The sequence below is a fragment of the Amblyraja radiata genome, chromosome 4 (genome assembly GCF_010909765.2).
Source record: "Amblyraja radiata isolate CabotCenter1 chromosome 4, sAmbRad1.1.pri, whole genome shotgun sequence".
Taxonomy (NCBI): domain Eukaryota; kingdom Metazoa; phylum Chordata; class Chondrichthyes; order Rajiformes; family Rajidae; genus Amblyraja; species Amblyraja radiata.
Window position 1 is genome coordinate 85,285,045 of NC_045959.1, and position 26,260 is coordinate 85,311,304.

A 26,260-nucleotide genomic window follows, 5' to 3' on the forward strand; every position below is an offset into this window, starting at 1 on the left:
CTGTGAAACAGCAGATTGATAATATTAGAACACAAGAAAATTGGAGAAGGGGTAGCCATCAGGCCCACCGATCCATTTAATATAAACAACGACAGATCTGTTGTGGTCTCAACGTCTCTTTTGTGCCATTTCTCCAATGTCCTCTATTCTTCGATCCGTCAAGTAGTTATGCATCGCCAATTTCAATACTTCTAATTATCCAGCTTTCACCACATGCTGGGGCAGGTAACTCCCAAGATTCACCAGCCTCTGTGAGAAAAAGATTCTATGAACCTTCCCCTTATCTTTCAGTTATGTGCATTTGTTCAAGATTCTCTCGTTCATGAAAACATCCCAACATCTTTCCTTGGGATCTTATACATTTGAATCAGGTCACCCCTCATTCTTATAAGCTCCAAGTAATACAGAACCTAACTCTTCCGTCTCTCATGACAGGATAATTCTCTCACCCCAGGTATTCATTCGCCTGGTGAATTTCCTTTAGACTGCCTCTAATGTTACAAAATCTTTATAGGTAAGGGGATCAAATCTGTACTCGGAATACCAGGTGTGGCCTCATCAATAGACTGTACAATTGCAACAAACCTCCAAATGTTTAAACTCATACCCCTTTGCAAAAAAAAATCAAAATGTTGTTTGCCATCTTAACTACTTGGCGGACATGTCTGCCAGCTTCTCTATGATTCATGCATTAGAACATTTAGATCCCTCTGTACATCACTTGCAATCTTTCTGCAGTTAGATAATAATCTGCCTTTTGATTTATTTTATCAAAGTTCGCGACCTCACACTAATCTTCTTTGCCTGCACGTGATCCAAATCCCTCCATTTCCTGCATATCCATGTGCCTATCTAAAAGTCTCTAAAATGCTATTGTTTCTGCCTCCAATACCATCCCATGCGGCACAAAAGCATGCCCCACACATCACCTTTATACTTTGTCCCTCTCACCTTAAAACTATGCCCTGTAGTCTTTGATATTTCCATCTTGACTATCTATGTATTTTATTGTTTAATAAACCTGCTGTTGCTACTCTTTCATTCCAGAACAAAACAACAAACTTCATATTAGTTCCCTCATGTTGCCTTTAAGTTCATTTTCTGTTTTTTTTTGTATACATATTCAATTTTATTATACTTTAATAAGTTTAATTAAACTTTAAACTTTTGCCCACTCACTCAATCTATATCTTATTACAGTGATTTATTCTCTTAAAACAAAACACACACACATATATGTTTCTTCATGAATATACAAAATATGCCAAAGAATACAAAGAATAAAAGAATACAGGAAAATCAGAAAATGAACTTAAAGGCAAGATGAGGGAACAAATATGAAGTGTGTTGTTTTGTTCTGGATGAAAGAATAGCAACATTGATTTATAAAACTATAAAAGACATAGGTAGTCAAAATGGAAATGTCAAAGACTACTCAGGGTATAGTTTTAAGGTGAGTGGGGTAAAGTATAAACAAAGATAGACACAAAAAGCTGGAGTAACTCAGCGGGACAGGCAATATCTCTGGAGAGAAGGAATGAGTAACTTGAATAAACACCCATTCCTTCTTTCCAGAGATGCTGCCTGTCCCGCTGAGTTAATCCAGCCTTTTGTGTCTATCTTCGGTTTAAACCAGCATCCGCAGTTCCTTCCTACACAAAGTATAAACAAGATGTGTGGGGCATGATTTTTGCACAGAGAGTGGTGGGTGCCTGGATTGCACTACCAGGGATGGTAGTGGAGGCAGATACAACAATAACATTTTAGAGGTTTTTAGATAGGCACATTGATATGCAGGAAATTTAGATCACATGCAGGCAAAGGAGATTTGTTGAATAGCGTCATGCTTGGCACAGATACTGTGGGCCAAAAGGCTTGTTCCTGTGTTGTCCTGTTTTACGTTCTATGTTTAATAGCTAGATTTAAAAATAATTTGGATAAATTGTCAAAGGGGTAACATTTATAGAGCTTTTGGGAAAGTGTCTAGCTGATAGGCTTTTCAATAGACCTAGCAAAGCTATGATATGCTAAAGGCCAGACCATTATTCCATGATTCTATTAAATATTTATTCTCCGGGAAGTGATAAGAAGCGTTAGATCCTGGTGGTGTTGGTTCCACACCAGCATTGTTTAACATTTTGTACTTCTACTCCTTACCTTGCGGTCCTCCGTTAGTTTCAGGGTTATGTTATTCGTGCGGATTAAGAAGCTCACCACCTCTTGGTGGCGGTCGGCTGCTGCGTACTGAATGGGAGCCTTTCCTTCCTTGCATTCCAACTTGGGAGAAGCTCCGCTTTCCACCAGGAACTGTACTGTATCCAGGTAGCCAGACTTTGCAGCAAAATGCAACGGAGTCCAACCATTCTGACAAGAGAAAAAAACAAAAAGCCTCAATCCACTTCTCTGTGACCCCTTTCCCCACAGCTTTTCACTAGTTCTGGCTCTATACACAACATATACTTCTTTGACTGCTCGGGGACTTGTACATTTCCTACATTTCCCACTCTTGACTACTTGGATTGGTTTGATCATTATTGGCATAATCCTATCTCAGTGTGAAATATTTGCACATTGCTGAAGCCTGGGACCTGGTTTGGATCGGAATTACAGCAGGGAACCAATGTCCTGCAAAAACATGTAGGAATGTTTACGCACTGTGTTGCTGCACTTTGGTTAAAAATAAATGTGTGCATTTATTTTGTTTACTCCTGTATCAACAAAAAAGTGGCTAAGAAATTCATAATTTTACTTAAATCCTAAAATTTACTTAATCCTAAATTGAGCAATTTTGTGTGCATTTACAGTATGGCAATCTTGGGGCCTATCGGAAAACTTGACATGATTTTCTAGAGAAATATTTGTTTGCCTTGGTGCCTTTTTTTCCAATGCAAAACTTCCCCTGAACAATGTCAACAGTAAAACAACACTCAGAATACATCTGCCGTCTGATTTTCAACTTTACTGGTTTGAAAAACAAATTGTATATTGCTCACATAACAACCAGTTTAAACTAATCCATTTCCCCCTGAAATCACGTTACTTAAAAGAGCAATTATTAAATTGCATTCTTCATCTGAAATGCGATCTTTGACTCCTGCGCCCTCAAGTGCTTGGAAATATTTTGAATGACATAGGAGGAGATTGTTCAGCCAATTGCTGGCTTTCAGCCAAAGAATCACATTTCACCCTCGTATTTTCCTTGCAGTCCTATAACTTGCTCTCTCTCTATCATTTATCCAATAATTCTCCTTTGATTCATTTGTACCTTGCTCACACTAAGTGGTAAGTTATCCAGTTATGGCAGTTATCCAGTTATGGCAGTTAATAGCAGGACTTTTGGGATTGGGGCCAAACCAAAGACTTGGAAAAAAATCATGCACTGACTATTCTTCTGCTTGTCTAAGATAGACTCTTGCACCCACTTGCAGCATCCAATTGTTCAGTATCACTACTCCCTGATAGCTTGAAGAATGTTTCATTGTGGTGTATCCATTTAAGAGCCAGCTGCAAAGATTATACATGGTGGGGACTGCATGAACTTGCCACACATTGACACTGCACTTTAGGGGCGGCATGGTGGTGCAGTGGTAGAGTTGCTGCCTTACAACGCTTACAGCATCGGAGACCTAGATTTGATCCCAACTATGGGTGCTGGCTGTACGGAGTTTGTAAGTTCTCCCCGTGACCGCGTGGATTTTTTCCGAGATCTTCGGTTTCCTCCCACAGTCCAAAGAGGAGGAGAAAGTGATTTTAACTTTTATTGCAGTTGAAAACTTTTTGCCCATTTTATGCTCCGACTGATTTTGAGTCAAGTAGCTGCAAAAATATAATTACTAGTTATAATCTGGTGATGAAAATCAAAATTACTCCTGAGTGCTTTGGTTAAATAGTTTACTCTTCGTGAACTCTGCCATCAGTAATCACTCTACGTCATTTGAAAAATAATATCATACAATTGATTCAATTTATTTTGCCACTGGACTTCACCTCAGTTCATATATCCTGCTTTTTATCCTCTGCTATTTTCCCCCAACAATTTTGGACATTTGGCATGAATTCATATTGTTGCACTAAAAAAAAATGTCATAGGCAGCATTTAATTGCCACTTTCCTTAATGCTAACTAAAGACAATGACAATCAATAGCTGGAGATAGGCACAAAAAGCTGGAGTAGCTCAGAGGGACAGGCAGCATCTCTGGAGAGAAGGAATGGGTGACATTTCAGGTCGAGACCCTTGGACTTTTGCTTTGGAATTTGGTCCACAAGAGAACATTTATTGTCTAAAATTTTTGAGGAATGGATATTTCCAGCAAGTTGCGGCCATGTCGAGATCCAACATATGAATTATGCTGCATTAATAATGTTGTAATCTAAATTTAAAAGCAGTTTCTTTTCTAAAGGTGTAAGGCTGGCGATGTGAGAGTTATATATTGTGGTTTGGGTTGCAATATTTTATACGGCTAATTCCACATTACTTAAAAACGTAAAAGAAAATTTAGCAATGCTAGAAAATGCAGAAAATAGAAGATTCAAAGAACCACGTGCAGCAGATCTTGTAGAAACAAAGAACTGCAGAAGCTGGTTAATACACGAAAGGACACAAAGTGCTGGAGTAACTCAGCAGGTCAGGCAGCTCTGGCGAACATGGATAGGTGACGTTTTAGGTTGAGACCCTTCATCAAACCCTTTTTCTGAAAAAGGGACATCCCCCCCCCAAGTTTTTGTAATCCAGATTATAAACCCTGGTGAAATCTCCGCTTTCCGCGAGACAGTGGAGGTGGGACTGCTGATCGAGGGCGCCGATTGTACGAGAGAGACGTCGGTCAGCAGGCAATGGGGGCTGGGACGATGATTCAGCGCGATCATTGGAGGAGAGAGGAGTAAGGGGGGGAGGGTGGTGGGACTGAGGACAGAGCGTGGTGATTGGAGGAGTGAGACGCGGCACAGACCTGCGCCTCATCCGCAGCCAGGATCCATCCCGGCCGGGTCTCCGGCGCTGTCCCTTCCCCACCCGAGTGCCCCCCACCCCCACGGTTGGCTAGAGACGTCGGGAGACAGATGCGAGCTGTACCTCCAGGCCCACAGCCAGCGCAGAGAAGCAGTGCTAAACCCAGCTCAACTCTGCCAGGTTAACCTACAGCCCTGCCTGGACTTGCGGGAAATATGGCCCAGGTTTACAGCCAGTGCGGAGAAGCAGCGCTGGTGTCCCGTCAGTCCAAGCAGGGCTGCAGGTTAACCCGGCAAGACAGGCACAGTTGAGCTGCATTTAGTGTTGGATTGAGCCTCCGAAGTCTCGCGCATGTGCGTGTGAGTGTGCGCATGCGCACGCGGCCACCAAAAAAGTGGGTCCCCCGTCCCCCGGTCCCCTCCATATTTTGATAACGAGTTCCGTGCCTGCATGCAGCAGGTCTTGTCTCTTCTCACGCACCTTATCAATGACATTGATCTCAGCTCCTTGACCGAGGAGAGCCCGTGCCATCTCGATGTGTCCATTGGCAGCTGCCAGGTGAAGGCAGGTGCGCCCATGGTTATCCTTCATGTGCAGCTGGGAGGTGGATTTACTCAGTAGGAGCCCGACGACTGCAGTGTGGCCATTCTGAGAAGCGAGGTGAAGAGGGGTCGCTCCCTGGAACAAGAGTCAACATCAGGTCATTCACACAGGCCCAAGACAACTTCACCACCATGTCACAAAATACTGTAAATGTAATTCTGGTAGCTTGTTTTTCTTGGAATGCTCACGTACATAAGGGGAGTAAAGTGTTGTTTATAGGGTGCATTTCTCCCAGATGCTTTGAGACATCATAGACCAAAATACTTGAAGCATATTCAAAATTACATTTAAAATAAATATAGAAGTTGCAAAATTTCCTCTTTGGAACATGAGACCTATTTCCTCTGTGCTTTTGTGCACATCCAACTAATCCTATGTGAGGCGGGTATGTTGCAATGAATACGTGGCTGGGACTGCATTTACTTATTGATATGAAGGGCTGTAAAATTTACAGAAATGTATTAGAAATTTATCAGTGATAGAAACATTTTACTACAGTAATATGGCGCGTTGTGCAAAGGGTAATTCCTTCGGAAACGCGGAGACGTTAGCGGCGACAGATGCTGGAACCATGAGCAAAAAGTCAAGTGGTGAGGAACTCAGCCAGCACCTGTGGAGGGAAATGGACAGATAATGTTTTGGATTGGGACCTTTCTTCAGACCCTGTTTTTCCACAGGTTTCTCAACTAAATTAAGACATATTAGTTGAGATTCCCTCTGTTGGGAATTTTGTTGCAAGGAGTTTTTTTTAGATGAATAATATACTTTCTCGTTACTACGTACTGAAGAATGTCATTCCTCGGGTACAGCTTGATTTTTTTTAAAGATAGAGAGAATTTTATTAAACACAGGGTAGCAGAACAAATATTTGCAGGAGAAGGGAAATGTTGAAAAGTTAGGAAGAAATTAAAATTAAAAAAACTGGTAGGAATGCTGAAAGTCATGGAGAGAAATACAGGGTTATCATTTCAGATCAATGGCTCTTCAGGAGACTCTGATGATATGTAAACTAACCCAAACATTAACAATCGTTTCCCTTGTCACAGCTGCTGAGTGATATGTGGAGCATCCGTACATTTTGTTTTTGCTTCAGATCTTTAGCATTTGCGGTACTTAATTTTTGGTGTGAATTAAAGTGAGAGAAGGCCTGTGTGAAGTATAAATCTGTGGAACCAAATGACCTGTTTCTTTGCTGTAAAATGCTATGTAAATTCCCACTTTATTTTCACTGAAGGTGTCACAGAGTTTAGTGCATTTTTCTAATTATTGCCAATAGTGTACATCCAGTGCACATCATAATAATGAAGATAGACACAAAATGCTGGAGTAACTCAGTGGGACAGGCAGCATCTCTGGGGAGAAGGAATGGGTCAAGACCCTTCTTCAGACTTTTACTGCAGCATTTTGTGTCTATCTTTGCTTTAAACCAGCATCTGCACTTCCTTCCTACACACATCTTTTAATAATAGGGCACACATTAATTCTTTTGAGGATTGAATGTCTTCTGAAACTATTATTTTTGTTAATGGTCAAGAAAGATTTTTATTTCTGGAAAATTCAAACCGGTGAATATCTGTTGATATTTCCATATAGAGAAGTGGCGACAGGGTATATTGAGAGTTGTTTTCAATGCCACTTCATTGTAAGTGGGGAAATGAGTCATGGTTTTCTGCTATGTTCCCACAATCATTATCTGACGTCATTTGTTATGTACATTTGTTAAATGGCTATCACATCCTGTACTGAACAATCTCTTAGCAATCCTGAAGAATGGAAGAGTCACTCTCAGTTATTTAAGTCTTTATCTACTTTGACCAAACAAATAGTAAACTTTTAGACAACGTCAATCACATGACAGTTGGTGAGTCAACAGAAATATATCAAACCGTGGGTTTCCAGAGGTTGTGTGGAGCTCAGCACACTGATCCCTGCAACAATGACTGGAAAAACAATTATTGCAGACTTACTGAAAGTTAACTATTATCGTCAAGCTCGACCTTCATTCTGTATAAATGACAACTCACAGTTGCCTTTAGTGCCATCCATGAGCCAGTAGGAACACAGTAATTAGGATTTTCTGGGCAAGATGACTTCAGAGATGGAATAGTTCATGGGGCTGTGAGGATCCAAGCATGTAATTTGGAGGATGGCAACACTTTCTGTTTCCACTGAGCACCTGCACCTTCGATCAGGCACATTCTCAACACTTCCATTGTCTTAATCAACCCACCATTCTGTTTAACTGACTCTTTTTTAAGAGGTGATGAAGAAGATTGCATAGGGCAGGGAGGTAGATGTTGTATACGTGCACAACTAAGCTTTTGACAAGGTCCCACATGATTGGCACAATGGTGCAGCGGTAGAGTTGCTGCCTTACAGCGCCAGGGACCCAGGTTCGATCCTTACTATGGGTGTTATCTGTACGGAGTTTATAGGTTCTTCCCATGGCCTGCGTGGGTTTTCTCCGAGATCTTCGATTTTCTCCAACACTCCAAAGACGTACAGGTTTGTAGATTAATTGGCTTGGTATGAATGTAAAATTATCCCTGGTGTGTGTAGGATAGTGTTAGTGTGTGGGGATTGCTGGGCGGTGCAGACTCAGTGGACTGAAGGGCCTGTTTCCGCACTGTATTTCTAATCTAAACTAAAAACCTGGTAGACTAATCGAGAAAGTAATATTGGATGGGATCCCGATAGAGCTAGCCAGTTAGCTACAAAAGTGGCTTGCTGGAAGGAGCAGAGGGTAATAGCGGTGAATAGTTTTCCAGAGTGGAGGCCTGTAATCAGTGGTGTGCCATGGATCAGTTCTGGGTCCCCGGAAGGGGATTAACTATTTGGATAAGAGCATAGGTGGCATGAATAGTAAGTTAGTGGATGACAACAAATTTGGTGGTATAAGTGGAATTGAATAAGGTTATCGACCTTTGTCCATGTCCTAGATCAACTAGGAACGTGGACAAAGGAATGGCAGATGGAATTTACTCAAACAAGTGGAAAGGAATGCAGTTTGAGAAGTTAAAGCAGGACAGGATGCACGTCACATTACATCTGCATAGGATATTAGTGTGATTGCACCTGGTATATTGTGTGCAGTTCTGATTTCCACACTGTAGGAAGGATGTAATTCATAAGTTCAGAAGTCACAGGAGCAGAAGTGTGCCAATCGGCCCATTGAGTATACTCCACCATTCAATCACAGCTGATCTATCTTTCCCTCGCAACCCCATTTTCCTGCCTTATCCCTATAACCCTTTACATTCTCGCTAATCAAGAAACTGTTCATCCACTAGAGAGGTTGCAAAAAAGATTCACAAGAATGTGGCTGGGACTGGAGGGTCATTCTTTCTTCTCCCTGCTCATGAACAGCAGAAGGTTCAAAGCATGAACGTGTGACAGCAGACTCAGGGACAGCTTCCTCCCCTCTGTTATCAGGATTTTGAACTGTCCTCTCATAAGCTAGGGTGAAGCTGGCCGATTCACTTCCACTTCATTTGAGTATAGAAGCTGGGATGTAATGTTAAAATTGTACAAGGCATTGGTGAGACCAAATCTGGAGTATGGTGTACAATTTTGGTCGCCCAATTATACGAAGGATGTCAACAAAATAGAGAGAGTACAGAGGAGATTTACTAGAATGTTGCCTGGGTTTAAACAACTAAGTTACAGAGATAGGTTGAATAAGTTAGGTCTTTATTCTCTGGAGCGCAGAAGGTTAAGGGGGGACTTGATAGAGGTCTTTAAAATGATGAGAGGGATAGACAGAGTTGATGTGATCAAGCTTTTCCCTTTGAGAATAGGGAAGATTCAAACAAGAGGACATGACTTCAGAATTAAGGGACAGAAGTTTAGGGGTAACATGAGGGGGAACTTCTTTACTCAGAGAGTGGTAGCGGTGTGGAATGAGCTTCCAGTGGAAGTGGTGGCGGCAGGTTTGTTGGTATCATTTAAGAATAAATTGGATACGCATATGGATGAGAAGGGAATGGAGGGTTATGGTATGAGTGCAGGCAGGTGGGACTAAGGGAAAAAAATTGTTCGGCGCGGACTTGTAGAGCCGAGATGGCCTGTTTCCGTGCTGTAATTGTTATATGGTTATATGGTTATTGCGGACATTGGACTTTGTCTATGGAACTGATGCGTTACAATACTGAGAGCTGTATTCTGCACTCTGTATCTTTCCCTTTGTTATATATTGTACTCGAGTTTGACAATTATATTGATGTATAATATATCTGATCTGTTTGGATAGCATGCAAAACAAAGCTCTTCACCGTACATCAGTAATATACCAAAACCTAAACCAAATCATTCATTTCTGCGCTGTATAACGTTATGACTGGAAGTTTAGTTACACTCTATGCCTAGTCCACTAACTCATCTGAGATGGATAGACATGGTCCCATTCATTATTCCAGTCAAAACGGATTTAACATTAGGCCTAAGAACTTCTGTTGAGAGTAGTTGAGAGAAAACTAAACACAGGCTAAAAAAATGTGTCGGAAGGAACACATGCTGGTTTACACTGAAGATACACACAGAATGCTGAAGTGGCTCAGCGGGACAGGCAGTATCTCTGGAGAAGGAATGAGTGACTTTTTGGGTCGAGATCCTCTTTCAGACTGAGTCGGGGAGAGAGAGACTAGAGATATGGAAGGGTGAGGTGTGAAAACCTCAGATCAAACCAGATGATGATCAAGGAAATGTAGAATGGTGCATTGCTAGCTGAGGGGTAGGTGACAATAAGGCATCCAATCAGGAAAATTAATCAGGACAGTGAAGCATAATGCCCCTGTCCCACTTAGGAAACCGGAACGGAAACCTCTGGAGACTTTGCGCCCCACCCAAGGTTTCCGTGCGGTTCCCGGAGGTTGCAGGTGGTTGCCGGAGGTTGCAGGTAGTGGAAACAGGTAGGGAGACTGACAAAAACCTCCGGGAACCTCCGGGAACCGCACGGAAATCTTGGGTGGGGCGCAGTCTCCAGAGGTTTCCGTTCAGGTTTCCTCAGTGGGACAGGGGCATTAGAGAACTAGGGTGGGGGAGGGACAGAGGGAGAGGGAAAGCCAGGGTTACTTAAAGTTAGAGAAATCAAAATTGATACCAATACACAATAGACAATAGGTGCAGGAGAAGGCCATTTGGCCACTCAAGCCAGCGCCGCCATTCAATGTGACCATGGTTGATCATCCGCAATCTGTACCCCGTTCCTGCCTTCTCCCCATATCCCCTGACTCCGCCATCTTTAAGAGCCGTATCTAGCTCTCTCTTGAAAGTATCCAGAGAACCGGCCTCCACCGCTCCCTGAGGCAGAGAATTCCACAGACTCACAACTCTCTGTGTGAAAAAATGTTTCCTCATCTCCGTTCTAAATGGCTTACACCTTATTCTTAAACTATGGCCCCTGGTTCTAGACTCCCCCAACATCGGGAACATGTTTCCTGCCTCTAGCATGTCCAAACCCTTTTTAATCTTACATGTTTCAATAAGGTATCCTCGCATCCTTCTAAATTCCGGAGTATACAAGCCCATCCGCACCATTCTCTCAGCATATGACAGTCCCGCCATCCTGGGAATTAACCTTGTAAACCTACGCTGCACTCCCTCAATAGCAAGAGTGTCCTTCCTCAAATTAGGGGACCAAAACTGCACATAATACTCCAGGTGTGGTCTCATTAGGGTCCTGTACAACTGCAGAAGGACCTCTTTGCTCCTATACTCAACTCCTCTTGTTATGAAGGCCAACATGCCATTTGCTTTCTTCACTGCCTGCTGTACCTGCATGCTTACTTTCATTGACTGATGAACAAGGACCCCCAGATCCCTTTGACTTCCCCTTTTCCCAACTTGACGCCATATTGATAGTAATCTGCCTTCCTGTTTTTGCTATCAAAGTGGATAACCTCACATTTATCCACATTAAACTGCATCTGCCATGCATCTGCCCACTCACCCAACCTGTCCAAGTCACCCTGCATTCTGATAGCATCCTCCTCACAGTTAACACTGCCACCCAGCTTTGTGTCATCTGCAAATTTGCTAGTGTTACTTTGAATCCCTTCATCTAAATCATTGATGTATATTGTAAATAGCTGCGATTCCAGTACTGAGCCTTGCGGTACCCCACTGGTCACTGCCTGCCATTCTGAAAGGGTCCCGTTAATCCCTACTCTTTGTTTCCTGTCTGCCAACCAATTTTCTATCCATGTCAGCAGTCTATCCCCAATACCTTGGGGATAGACTGCTAATTTAGCCCACTAATTTAGCCCACTAATGTCCTATGTGGAACCTTATCAAATGCTTTCTGAAAGTCCAGGTACATTACATCCACTGGCTCTCCCTTGTCCATTTACCTGATTACATCCTCAAAAAATTCCAGAAGATTAGTCATGATTTCCCTTTCGTAAATCCATGCGGACTCGGACCGATCCTGTTACTGCTATCCAGATTTGCCACTATTTCATCTTTTATTATTGACTCCAGCATCTTCCCCACCACTGATTTCAGGCTAACTGGTCTATAATTCCCTGTTTTCTCTCTCCCACCTTTCTTAAACACTGGGATAACATTAGCTACCCTCTAATCCACAGGAACTGATCCTCAATCTATAGAATATTGGAAAATTACCACCAATGCATCCACAATTTCTAGAGTCACTTCCTTAAGTACCCTGGGGTGCAGACCATCAGGCCCTAGTGATTTATCAGCCTTCAGTCCCTTCAGTCTACCCAACACCATTTCCAGCCTAATGTGGATTTCCTTCAGTTCCTCCGCCACCCCAGATCCTCTGGCCACTAGTATATCAGGGAGATTGTGTCCTCATTAGTAGGATCCAAAGTACCTGTTCAACTCATCTGCCATTTCCTTGTTCCCCATAATAAATTCACCTTTTTCAATCTTCAAGGGTCCAACTTTGGTCTTAACTATTTTTTTCTTCTTCACATACCTAAAGAAGCTTTTACTACCCTCTTTTATATTCTTGGCTAGCTTACCTTCGTACCTCATCTTTTCTCCCTGTACTGCCTTTTTGGTTATCTTCTGTTGCTCTTTAAACATTACCAAATCCTCTTGCTTCCCGCTCATCTTTGCTACGTTGTACTTCTTCTCTTTTATTTTTCTACTGTCCCTGACATCCCTTGTCAGCCACAGTCGCCCCTTACTCCCCTTGGAATCTTTCTTCCTTGTTGGAATGAATTGATCCTGCACCTTCTGTATTATTCCGCTTGGTTGTAAGCTGCCCAAGCAAAATATGAGATGCTGTTCCTCCAATTTGCGTTGGGCCTCACTCTGACAGTGGAGGAGGCCCTGAACCTTTACCTCCTCCCTTGACTCCATCCAAGGACCCCGGCAGTTCTTTCAGGTGAGGCAGAGGTTCACTTGCACCTCCTCCAACCTCAGTTATTGTATCCGCTGTTCCAGGTGTGGACTCCAATAATATTGGCAAGACCAAGCGTAGGCTCGGCGATTGTTTCACTGAACATCTCCACTCAGTTTGCCTAGGCCTCGATCTGCCGCAATCTCCCGGTTGCTAAACACTTTAACTCCCCCTCCCATTCCCATACTGATCTTTTAGTCCTGTGTCTCCTCCACTGTCAGAGCTTGGGCAGCTTACGACCCAGCGGTAGTTTCACCATCCTCCTGATTAATTTTACTGATTGTATGCATCGTTGTCACCTTCCCCTCAGCTAACAATGAACCATTTCTACATTTCCCTGAACAACGTCTGCTTTGATCTATCGTTTTCACACATCACCCTTCTATATCTCTAGTCTCCCTCTCCCCTGACTCTCACGCTGAAGAAGGAACTCGACTTGAAATGTCACTCATTACTTCTCTCCAGAGCTGCTACCTGTCTCGCTGAGTTACTGCAACATTTTGTTTCTACCTACAAGCTAAGAAAACATAGGCAGAAAATGCCCAGATTAATAAAGTCAAGAACAGAAAGATTCTGTTTTCACTGACTGTATTGCAGAATGACAGGTCCTTTTGCACGGTGTTAGAGCTCCCTGTGAAGGCCAACCAGAGAACTCCACTGCTATTACAGATCATGAAACCCTTGTGTTTAGTCACTTGACTCTCCCTGCTAAATTGGTTATTCATCGCCCAGTTCCATGCAAGGTTATTATTGCCCATAATTTTGGCTTGAGACAATATTGTCAATTGCTGCAAATGACATTTTGTTACTTTAAAAATATTTATTAAAGGATGATGCCAGATTTGACAGGGACAACACCGACAGGTGCAGTAGGGTGAATTCACATTTTATTTTCAGTGATAAGAAAGTCCAGGACCGTAGTGGGGCCACTGTCAGGGTGCATGTGAAGTGACTCTCTTGGGCTTCTTCCCGCCAACTTAATCATGGTTTTAAAGGAGGAGGTGTGGCGATCTCAGGCGAGCCCTGCAGTTCACTTTTGCTTCGTGAGGAGGCGCTGGTGATCTCAGGCTTATCCTGGTGGCTCAGCTTTGGGGCTTGAAAAGGCGGCTGACGGTTTCTGACTAAGCCTGGTGGCTCAGATTTTGCCTCTGTGTGAGGGTGCTGTCCCTCAGGAGAAGCCACTTCAGGAATCTCAGGCTTGCCCTGGCCACTCACGGGCAGTCACGGTGGCACAGCGGTAGAGTTGCTGCCTTACAGCAAAATGCAGCGCCAGAGACCCGGGTTCGATCCCGACTACGGGGGCTGTCTGTATGGATTTGGACGTTCTCCCCGTGATCTGCGTGGGATTTCTCCGAGAACTTCGGTTTCCTCCCACATTTTTCTGGATATGTACAGGTTTGTAGGTTGATTGGCTTGTTTAATTGATAAAAATGTAAAATTGTCCAAGTTGGCGATATGCAGAGTACTGCCCTGCCGACTACAAAATTCAGAAGGTTTAGAAGGTTCAATCTTAGCCTCAGCCAATCTGGCTGTCTAGGGCTTCTTTCTGGCAGACCTGTTCCTGTGCTATATGACTATGACGGTATGACTCTAATGGTATTAGAATAAAGTAAAACACTGTAAATAAACATTTATCTTTCCCCACAAACAACTGAATTGGGTCACTGACCCTGCACTGTCTTCACTGGTATAATGCAGAGAGCTGGAGGAGAGGCTTGTATGGGGCTTTCTCTGAAAGTGACTATTAATGATGAGTCAGGGTGACGTGGATGGTAGACTTGCCTCCATCTGACCTTCAGCATATCTCAAACTTCTGCATTTTGATGCACGTGGATGAACGTCTGAGATTCCCTTCGGCGTGAGCACTGATAGCACGTGATTCCCTTCCCATTTAGAACCAGAGACTGTCGGTTAGCAGTATTGACCCAATGACATGTATCTTACACAATCTCCTTGAGCTTGAAAAAGGTCGAATCATTAATGTCACCACAGTGATAAAGGGAGTGCCCTGTAATGCAGTAACGAACACAACTTCATGCATTTAGAGAAGGTGACCACTTACCTGCAAGCTGGTCTGAGTATCCACCTGAACCCCAGGGTAGTTAAGCAGAAGACGGACCAGGTTTTCATGGCCAGACTGTGCTGCCAGGTGTAATGGTGTGAACCCTGACTGAAGCAGACGGAATAAAAGCATTACATCCAGATTTTTCTGGATATGACATTCCACTGCAGTCACTACTAAATAATTACTCTTTTGTTTTACACATTCTTGAAAGGTGACAGCCCGTGTTATTTTTAAGATGGGAGCATTATCCTTATTTTCCAAGTTTTCCCAAGAAATTTTAACTATCCCTATGATTCTCATGGCTTATCAGGCAACTGAACTATTCTATCAACAAATAGAGAGCGGTCCTAAGCTACTAACTGCCTAATTGGAGATCCTCGACCTATCTTTAATCAGATGTTGCTGGACTTTACCTTGCATTAAATGTTATTCCCATTATCATGTACACTGTGGATGGTTCGATTGCAATCATGTATAGTCTTTCCACTGACTGGTTAGCACACAACAAAAGCTTTTCACTGTACCTCAGTACACGTGACAATAAACTAAGCTCGCTCGCTCACTCACTCACTCAAAATTGTTTTGGTCCCGACTGTGATAACCCCCTGACATTGTGTATAGAATTTGGTGAGACTTGAGGGCCAAAGAGCATGCGTACTTCACCCTTCTGAGTTAAAGTCAGCCAAAGCCCGACTCCCTTCTTAGGTTTAGATCCTCCTTGAGCAAGTTATTACAGGCGTCCCACTGAAAAAACAGTTTACGAGAAAATCTCACAATGATTCTCTCTCCACAGATGCTGCCTGATCTACATCTTTATATCTCAGGTTTTCATTATCTGCAATATACAAAAATCTGTTTTTTTGTAATTAAAGTCAGCTCCAATTAAGTAAAAACTATTCAAAATCTAGAACAAAAATGCAGAGATTAATTTAGCTCTATCTCTTTGAATCCAGGTCTTTTTAAAAATCATAAACACGCCCTCTTAATACTGTTTTTACTCCCACTGCTTTCCTGCCCTCTTTACAAGTTTGCCTCAAAGTAAATACCCTGATCCTCAAGTGCAGAATTGGAGATCCTCAATTCAAAGTAAAACATTTAAAAACATCCATGGCAACAAAAACAATTCTTACAGTTAAAAGTTAGTTCTGATGGACTTGTGGTCAAACTTTACGTGAATTTCCACAAACAGATAAAAGAACCATCTGAAGCAATTAAATAAACTATGGCTAAAGATAACAGACTCAGACTTTGCAGCAAGTGTAACAACTACTGAGGCAAACCATTATTAATGAACCACTTTCCAAGTTATTGGCTGAGAATGAGAAATCACAGTATTGCGAATGGTTTACTGGTATCTTCTTGAAACAGCAACTTGACTGAATTTTCCCCTGAATTTCATATAGTAGCTAGACAAAAATGCTGGAGAAACTCAGCGGGTATGGCAGCATCTATGGAGCGAAGGAAATAGGCAATGTTTCAGGCCAAAACCCTTCTTCAGACATATCGTAGCTGCTGTTTCACATTAATTGGCAATGAAAGCTGATGCGGAGTCAACTCTAGTAATTAACAGCATGAGTACACTTTTAATAGTCGAATGGTTGTGAATCGACTTCTCTTGACCACAAACTAAATAATTACAAATACATATACATATTGTGAATTACTTTTGGATACTTGCAAGTGGAACACTTTCACTTTTAACATTTTTCTTCTCCTTTGTCCCCTTTTTCATGTTATAACCTAAATACGTGACAGCACGGTGGCGCAGTGGTAGAGTTGCTGCCTTATAGCGCTTGCAGCGCTAGAGACCCGGGTTTGATCCTGACTACAAGTGCTGTCGAGTGGAGTTTGTATGTTCTCTCAGTGACCGCCTGGGTTTTCTTAGAGATCTTCGGTTAAAGTGTAAATTGGCCCTAGTGTGTGTAGGATCATGTTAATGTGCAGGGATTGCTGGTCGGCGCGGACTTAGTGGGCCGAAGGCCCAGTTTCTGCGCTGCATTTCTCAACTAAACTCTTTGTCCCTACTGAAAGATGCTGAACATCTGTATAAAAGTTATATTGGTATGTGTTCTGGTTCTGAATTTTGTTAGTAAACTACAAAGCACTGATCTTAATGCATAATGAGTTTAGCACACCTGACAATTTATCAGTCCGCATTAACCAACCTGATCTCCCTGTGGCTCAGCATTTCAACTCCCCCTCCCATTCCGAATCCGACCTTTCTGCTCTGGGCCCCCTCCATTGCCAGAGTGAGCACCACCGGAAACTGGAGGAGCAGCACCTCATATTCCGCTTGGGAAGTCTGCATCCCGGTGGCCTGAACATTGACTTCTCCAATTTCCGGTAGCCCTTGCTGTCTCATCCCCTTCTCAGCTCTCCCTCAGCCCTCTGGCTCCTCCTCTTCTGTCTGTTTAGTCTGTTGAACTGTTTTGACTGTTTTACTGTTCTTTTTACAATCCATGTTCTCGGGATATCTAAATCCAAATTTTATTAGTTATTTATGTTATGACATCGGTTGGAAGCTGCATACCAATTCTCGTTGCGCTTATGTGCAATGACCATACAAAGATATTATTATTATTATTATTATTATTATTATTATTATTCCTTTCTTCTTCCCGCCCCCCCCACCCTGCATCAGTTTGAAAAAAGGTTTTGGCCCGAAACGTTGCCTATTTCCTTCGCTCCATAGATGCTGCCGCACCCGCTGAGTTTCTCCAGCAATTTTGTCTACCTTCGATTTTCCAGCATCTGCAGTTCCTTCTTGAACAATTTATCAGTAAATCTTTCTTTTAATTGGATTTGTCTTTCCTCGCCATCTTGAATTGACACCGAATTCATTTTAAACCATCTTCCTCTTTGTCCTCTAATCGGTCAAGTAAATTAATTGCTGGTCCTGCTGTATATTTTTCATATGTCGTTTCCAATAAACATGTAAACAAATGCATTTAATACCTAAATGCCCCATGACAAGGTAAAACTACATGGGCCCATTGTAAAGTTTGATGAAATAATTAAAGGGTTTATGAGTTTGACTAACTCCTTTTTTGGATGAAAATACACTGTAGTTTGGAATTTGACTTTTCTTGTCATGTGAGGAATATATCTTAGATTTGACATGCTCACGCTGTCCACTTCATACCATTGTGCCTCACAATCAGGTCTGCCTGAAAAACTTGCAGCCAATTTAGGACATATTATTAGGATCAAAACTGTAATAAGGCATACATATTACTAGGATCAAAACTGATTTATTGCACCAAAGATTGTATTGTTCATTTCACGTGGGGCCCTTAACATCTGTCAGAGATTGACTTTAGAGAAACAGTGTGGAAACAGGCCCATTTGCCCACGCTGACCATTGATCACTCTGTACACTAGCACTATCCTACATGCTAGGGACGATTTACAATTTTTACCAAAGCTAATTAAACCACATACCTGTATGTCTTTGGAGTGTGGGACGAAACCGGAGTACCCGGAAGAAACCCACATGGTCACAGGTAGTACATACAGACTCCATACAGACAGCACCCATAGACAGGATCGAATCTGGGTATCTGGCGCTGAAAAGCAGCAACTCTACTGCGGTGCCACTGTGCCGCCCTTAATTGATTTAACTGTCCCTGAGAGGACTTGGAAGACTAGGCTGTCCTATGATTGAGCATGATAAGTGAAGGCTGGGTCATTGTGGCTTAGCTAGTTGTTCATAATCAGCTAACCCATATGATGTAAGGGTCACAACTTTTATTACCTCGCTTGGTTGCTCTTTCGATGGAAGTCCCTCGATCGAGGTCTTTGGGATCTCGCTGCGTATAGTTGCCGACATCTTGGTGAGAATCTCCCTCACAAAGTCCATCTGGCCAAAGTGTGCAGCCACATGAAGGGCTGTGAATCCAGTCTCCAGGGAAGAAAAGGACGTTTAGTTAGATTAAGTGTATTTTTGTTTCAGGCGAGTGCAGGCTCATCAGTGATTTTAATCTGGGAAAGTAACTTTGAGTAAAAATACATCTAAACCGCCACCACATGATGGTTCGTGAGCAATACACAAAGATTCAATTTCAATTTTGAATCAATTCTGGATGTTTGTATTCAAAGCAAGGCACGGGGAGGGGATGGTGGTAATTTATTGATTATTTTGAGTAATATAGCTTTGTCTTCTATAGATGAAGACATGTGTTGCTATACAATCTCATAGGCATAAGAAATAGAAGCAGGAATCGGCCTTATGGCACCTCAAGCCTGCAGTTATGTAGTGAGATCATGGCTGATCTGATCTTGGCATCAACTCCATTTTCTTGCCTGTTCCCTATAAATGTTAATTCAGTACAATCCCAAAAATATCTATATTAGCCTCGCCTATATTTAAAGAAGCAGCCTTCACATTCCACTGAGTAGTTCATTTCAAAGATTTAAAACCCTTTGAATGAAGAAATGTCTTCCCATCTTAAACGGATGAGCTCTTCGTCTAACACTATACCTTCTAGATTTCCTCAAAAAGAGAAACATTCCTTTGGCAACTTCCTAGTCCTCAGACCCCTCTATATTTCACCTCTTATTCTTTTAGAAGTTAATCAATATAGAATAATATTTGATTTTAGAATAATCAAATCTATTCACAAATTGCCATTAACTTTGCATGCAGTGAATAATAATATTTATTTTAGTTACAGCTTCAGAGCAGGAGATCAAGTCAAAATTGCTCTTTAAGGCTATTGCTTTAAAACTTCCAAATTATATATTTTTCATGATTAAGCTCTAAATCCTATAATGACCTGAAAGAAGATTACCTCACATGTGAATGGACAAGGTGGGATGGCTTGAAGAACCAGCTGACTTATTCCTACTCAGTTTTCTTATTCTTACATTGCCTTCCTCTATTTCCCCCCAGAAATATACCTATTCACATTATATACGGCAAATACAATCCGGTCATGCCATTATCTTCAATTCAAAATGTTGTCTTACAATATGTCGATGTTATTAATGTTTCATCCTTAAAACATGGCATGAGTGAAACATTTAAGAGGCTGTTATATGGGGCCCAGCCATCGGTACCCAGTGGAAATGGGATCCTAGACTGGGGTCTTTTGCCTATTTTATGTCCAAAACTATATTTTATCCATGATGTATACAGTAAAGTAATTTGGACATGTCTCCGTCTATATACATTTCACCTCTACTCCCAGCCCAACACTATCAGAGAGCTCAGAAGACTTGTCACAAGATATTTCTAAACAACACACCAACCAGTGAAACATCTTTTTTGGTTTGAAGAAGGGTCTCGACTCGAAACGTCACCCATTCCTTCTCTCCAGAGATGCTGCCTGTCCCACTGAGCTACTCCAGCTTTTTGTATCTATCTTTAAACCAGCATCTGCAGATCCTTCTTATACAAATGTCTCCTTTGTGCTGCTTTTGAATACAGCTGTTACTTAGCAATAATAACATTACGAATTGGGTCTGGGGGTTTGGAACTATTTTTACTCAGTTCTGTTTAAAGAATGCATTTATATCTTAGATGTGGATTATTCAATTATCTATTTTGTTATTATGTACGAGATTGACAAGAGGAACACACAGGAGAAATATGGGCAGGTGGAACTAGTGTAGATGGGGCGTCTTAGTTGGCAAATGGCCTGTTTCCGTGCTATATGACTATGACTATATTTAAAATTGTAACAAAAGTGTTCACAAGGTTCTTGTCAATTTACCTACTAGAGATTATGAAATTAATATTGTCAATGACTAACCTTTGTACTGGTTATTTTAAAGGATATAGCACCTTTCAGAGCTTCAAGGACATTAATGTGTCCATTTTTGGCAGCCAAATGAACTGCATTCATTCCCTCCTGGAAAATGTAAAGAAAATCAATGAAAATTGTTATATTCAGGGGAAATCATAACCAATAATTATAGCAAGCAAACAGAAAGCTTAATTACATTGAAAATCTAATCTGACCCTGTCTATTGTCTTGCACTGGTATTTGATAGTAGCTTGTTTAGTAGCTTGCTAATTTTCCAATACTCTGAATCAAGGAAGATGCTATTTGAAAAAGGATTACCAGTAGAGATGTGGCAGAGTTTCTGCATTGAGCAGAATGATAAAATCCATAAAGCACAATTGCTCAGGGGTTATGTTTTAAACTAAATGATGGCTCATGGCCATTATCAATGATACCTGGGAGCAAATGTAATGTATTTTTCCCACTCCACGGTTGGAGAGTCTGAAGCTTGAAGGCAGAGGTTTAAGGTGAGAGGGGGAAGATTTAAAAGGGACAATATTTTCACACAGATGGTGGTGCATACATGGAACAAACTGCTAGAGGAAGTGGTAGAGACAGGAACAATTATGACGGTTAAAATACATTCTTTGACCGATACATGAATAGGAAAAGTTTGGAGGGATTTGGACCAAGCATAGGCATGTGAGACTAATTCAGTTAGGCAACTTGGTCAGCATATAACAGTTGGGCCATAGTGCCTATTTACATGCTATATAGCTCTATGACTTAATTGCAACTATATTGCATTAAGAACCAAATCTTCTCACAGCTACCCTATCATCCTCTTCGCAAATATAAGGGCGGAACAGCAGTAGAGTTGCTGCCTTACAGCGCCAGAGATGCGGATCCGATCCTGACTACGGATGCTGTCTCTACAGAGCTTGTACGTTCTCCCCCTGACCTGGGTGGGTTTTCCCCGGGTGCTTCAGTTTCCTCCCGTACTCCAAAGACGTACAAGTTTGTAGGTTAATTGGCTTGGTATAATTGAAAATTGTCCCTAACGTGTGTAGGTTAGAGTTGGTGTGCAGGGATCACTGGTCGGCGCGGACTCGGTGGGCCGAAGGGCTTATTTATACGCTATATCTCTAAACTAAACTAAACTAAACTTAAGGACCTTTATTAGTCCAAAACTTACTGCATCCTCATCAGTGGCAGAAGCACCAGCTTCCAACAACACTTTAACAACCTCAGCATGACCTCCAGCAGCTGCAAGGTGGATTGGGCTGGAGTCTTTATTCTGCAAAAAACAGATCACAATCATCAAAACAGGAAAGGCTATTGTGCACACATTACTACAGGTCTATTTTCCCACCATTTAGAGTCTTTTTTTTCCATAAATAGTATTGTTCTATTCTGTCAAATGAGAAATATATATATTTTTAGCCAGTATCTGAATCAAGTGTTTGTCTATGAGGAAAAGCAAGGGGAAGGGTTGAAACTAGTGGGAGAGTCTAGGACCAGTGGGCACAGCCTCAGATTAAAAGGATGTACCTTTATAAAGGAGATGAGGAGGAATTTCTTTAGTTAGGTGGAGGCCAAGTGATTGGATATTTTTAAAGTGGAGATTGACAAGTTGAGGGCCTGTCCCACTTACACAATCTTAACAGGCGACTGCCGGCACCCGTCATAGGTCGCCAAAATATTCAACGTTGAAAATTCAGTGGCGACCAGAAAGATGTTACGACTCTTTGGAGACCTCTCACGACCATAGGAGACCTCTCACGACCATACAGGCGACCCCTGGTGACATGTTGCCGGTGACCTCTCACGACCATAGGAGACCTCTCACGACCATACATCCTATGGTCGTGAGAGGTCTCCAAAGAGTCATAGCGTCTTTCTGGTAGCTGCTGAATTTTCAACATGTTGAAAATTTCGGCGACCAAGACGAGTGCCGGCAGTCGCCTGTAAAGGTCGCGTAAGTGGGACAGGCCCTTAATTGATTAGTAAGGTTATCAAAGGTTATGGGGAGAAGGCAAGAGAATGGGTTTGAGAGGGTAGATAGATCAACCATGATTGAATGGCGGAATAGACTCGGGGGTGCCTGTATAATAAAATGATGTTACTTTTTATCTTGTACAATCAATAGTTTATATTTGTTTCCCTGGTCCCACCTTATTCCGAGCAGTGGTAACTCCAGCTTTGTTGAACTTCAGCAGTTCCTTTATCACGGCAACACTCCCCTTTGAAGCGGCAATGTGTGCACAAGTGGACCCCTCCACGTTTGCCGACATCACCAATTCAGGCTTTTGCTTGAGGAAGAGTTTCACGACCTCTGAATGATTATTCTCCGCAGCCAGGTGGAGGGGTGTTTGTCCTTGCTGTAGAAACAGCAAAGAAGGATGATTAGAGAACGTCGACATGACCAGTGTGGTTTAAGAAAGAATTGCAGATGCTGGAAAAATAGAAGATAGACAAAAATGCTGGAGAAACTTAGCGGGTGAGGCAGCATCCATGGAGCGAAGGAAAAGGTGACTTTTCGGGTTGAGACCCTTCTTCAGACTGATGTGGAGGTGGGGGGGCGGGGGGGGGGGACGTGGGGGGCAGAAAGAAGAAAGGAAGAGTTGGAGACAGTAGGCTGTGGGAGTGCTGGGAAGAGGAGGGGAAGGAGGGAGAAAGTAAGGACTACCTGAAATTGGACAAGATACAAGATATATTTATTTGTCACATGTGCCAGATGGCACAGTGAAATGTGATCACCATACAGCCATACACTAAAATAAAGAACACAACACATGATAGATTTAAACATAAAACATCCCCACACAGCAGAATCAAAAGTTTCCCACTGTGAGGGAAGGCACCAAAGTCAGTCCCTTCCTTGATGTTCACCCGTGGTCGGGGCCTCCGTAACCCTCTGCAGTCACCACTATGGGCAGCCTGCCGCTCAGGCCTGCTCGCCGGGATGTTGGCTCTCCGACGTCGGGACTGGAGGCCAATCTCAGCGGCTTGGACCTCGAAAACGGCCGTTTCTTCACGGGAGTCCGCAGCTCCCGACGTCCCCAGGCCGCGCCGGGCGGAGATTCAACACTGGCGGCCCTCGGAAAAGGGCCCCAGCACTCCGCGATGTCGGTCAGCGCCGCCCGCATTGGGAGCTCCACAAACCGCAGCTCCATGATGTCGATGCTGCAGGGCCAACGCTCTGGAGCTCCAAACGGCGATCCAGGTAGGTATCGCCTGCTCCGCAGTGAATCCAGCGCCGCGCTGCCGCTGTAGTAGCTCTGGTCCGGTCCCCGGTCTCCGGTAGGAAAGGCCACTCTGGTCCTGCTGGTAGGCCGCGAGGAGGGGGGGGCGGGGAAGCGACTCAGAGAAATAGTCGCATCCCCGCCAGGAAGCAACTAAGAAACGGTTTCCCCCTTACCCTACCCCCCTCCCCCACATAGAAAAGCTAAAGTGACCCCAGAACAAACAATTTAGACAAACTAAAATTTAAAAAAGAGGGAAAACGGACAAGCTGTAGGCAGAGGCGCCTTCAATGCAGCGCCCCTAGTGGTCTACCAGTGTGGTTAGCAGACTGGAAGAATCTCTTGGCATAATGAGATCTGGAGTAGCAACATCTGCTGTTATTTTGACATTCATTGGCAGTAAATTAAAAATCACTTTCCCAGCAACCTTGGGAATGCTCAGAGAAATTAGAAAGTTACGCATGGCATAATATGATTAGAATGTAGAATGTACTATTAGTGCAGCAAGGGTTGATAGCAATGCTGCACTTACATGGAAGCCAGATTTGTACAATAACTTGTGATAATTAGAATTTGCTGATAGAATTTGTAACACATTCATTTGTAGGATGTACAAAGTTGAATAAATTTTGGAGTGATATATTTGATATATTTACAAAGCTTTTCAAGTCAAGAATAGAACCCAAAATGGAATGGATTATATTTGGAATAATAGGAGAAGATACCAATTTAAATAAAGACCAAAATGTTTTTTTTAATTATGGGTTAATAATTGGAAAGAAATTGATACTTAAATTTTGGAAAAATACAACCATACCAACTGTTAAAATGTGGATTAGGAATATGATGGACATAGCACGCCTTGAAGAAATGAGACTCCGACTAATAGATAAATATGACCAATTCTTAAGGAGTTGGTCTCCTTTTATCGGCTTTTTGGAATCATGTGATGCAGCGGTACCATAAGGATTGGTGATTTCAGTTCATGACGTGGGTAGATTTACATCTCCGAATATAGATTTGAAAAATTCTCTTTTAAGGGGCCTTCTCTTCTATTTCTACTTTCCACTTTTTCTTTTTTATTTTATTTTATTTTTTTTTATATACACACTTCACGTTTTTCTACTCTCTACCATCTATTTTTCCACATTTTCCCCTTTCTATTGTTTTCTTTTTCTTGTCTTGCTTACTTCCTTCTCATAACATAAAACTAGAGGTTGTACATAGAATGGATTACGGTATGACATAGTTGCCACTGTATTGTTTTGTACTGTATTAACTTCTAATTTAAAAAAAAAAACAAAAAAACAAAAAAATAAACTAAACCAATTTCACACGGGTAAAAAAAAAAAAAAAAAAAAAAAAAAAAAGAATTTGTTAAATTAAGTTCCAGGCAGATAGTTTATGCAGAGCATAGGCAAATAGCATGAAACAAATGGCCTGTTTCGTTATTTGAAATTCTGTGTAAGTAAACGGACTGGAAAAAGAAACAATCTCAATCTCTCGTGGGATTTTGTGCTTTATTCCCAATGCCATTAGAATTTAAAAGAGAAGAAGTAACATTACGGGCTTCATTTACTTTTGGAAACTACATCAGATAAATGGGGATTAATTTTAGAGGATTTTCGAAAATTATACTGGAGTTTCAAATGCTAAATTATGAAGAAAGGTCAAATAATTCTCACATATTTTCATAAGTTTAGAAACCTTTGTTTATGTTTCAGGTTTTTAGTTTCTCCATTTTAAATTTTTCTTGATAAGGTCAGGACTGATCAAATTGAGAGAATGATCAAAATAATTTAACACTTGAAGGCTGCATTTGAAGTATTGTGTTCAGTTTTGGTCACCTGGCTAAAAGAAGAATGTTGTTGTTTGAAAGTGTGCAGAGATGATTTACAAGGATGTTGCCACAACTTGAGGGCCTGAGATCTTGTGAAGGTGTATGACATCACAAGGGGAATAGATAGGATGAATGCAAATATTTTTTACCCAGTTTAGGGGAATCGAGACCAGGGTTTAAGGTGAGAGGGGAAATATTTGATAGGAACCTGAGGGACAACCTTTTCACACAGAGGGAGATGGGTATATGGCATGTGCTGCCAGAGGAGATAGTTGAGGCAGGTACTATAGCAACATTTAAAAAACCTTTGGACAGGTATGTGGATAGGAAAGGTTTAGAGGGATATGGGCCAAACAGACAGGTGGGACTAGTGTAGATGGGGCATGTTGTGGGCATGGGCATGTTGGGCTGAAGGGCCAGTTTCTGTGCTGTAAGACCCTATGTTTTATGACTCTATTGCTGT

General features: G+C 42.1%; 1 protein-coding gene across 1 annotated transcript in view; it reads right to left on the reverse strand.

Moving 5' to 3' along the window:
- The window catches only part of LOC116972354 (ankyrin-1-like), a 91,810-nt gene that overhangs the window by 21,696 nt on the left and 43,854 nt on the right, over positions 1–26,260 (reverse strand). Inside the window, exons 13-19 of the mRNA XM_033019932.1 lie at positions 22,887–23,093; positions 21,908–22,009; positions 20,740–20,838; positions 18,741–18,887; positions 14,984–15,091; positions 5,430–5,627; positions 2,158–2,364 (exon numbers count right to left, since the gene is read on the reverse strand). Of these exons, the coding sequence (XP_032875823.1) occupies positions 2,158–2,364; positions 5,430–5,627; positions 14,984–15,091; positions 18,741–18,887; positions 20,740–20,838; positions 21,908–22,009; positions 22,887–23,093 (1,068 nt within the window). The remainder of the gene's footprint in view (positions 1–2,157; positions 2,365–5,429; positions 5,628–14,983; positions 15,092–18,740; positions 18,888–20,739; positions 20,839–21,907; positions 22,010–22,886; positions 23,094–26,260) is intronic.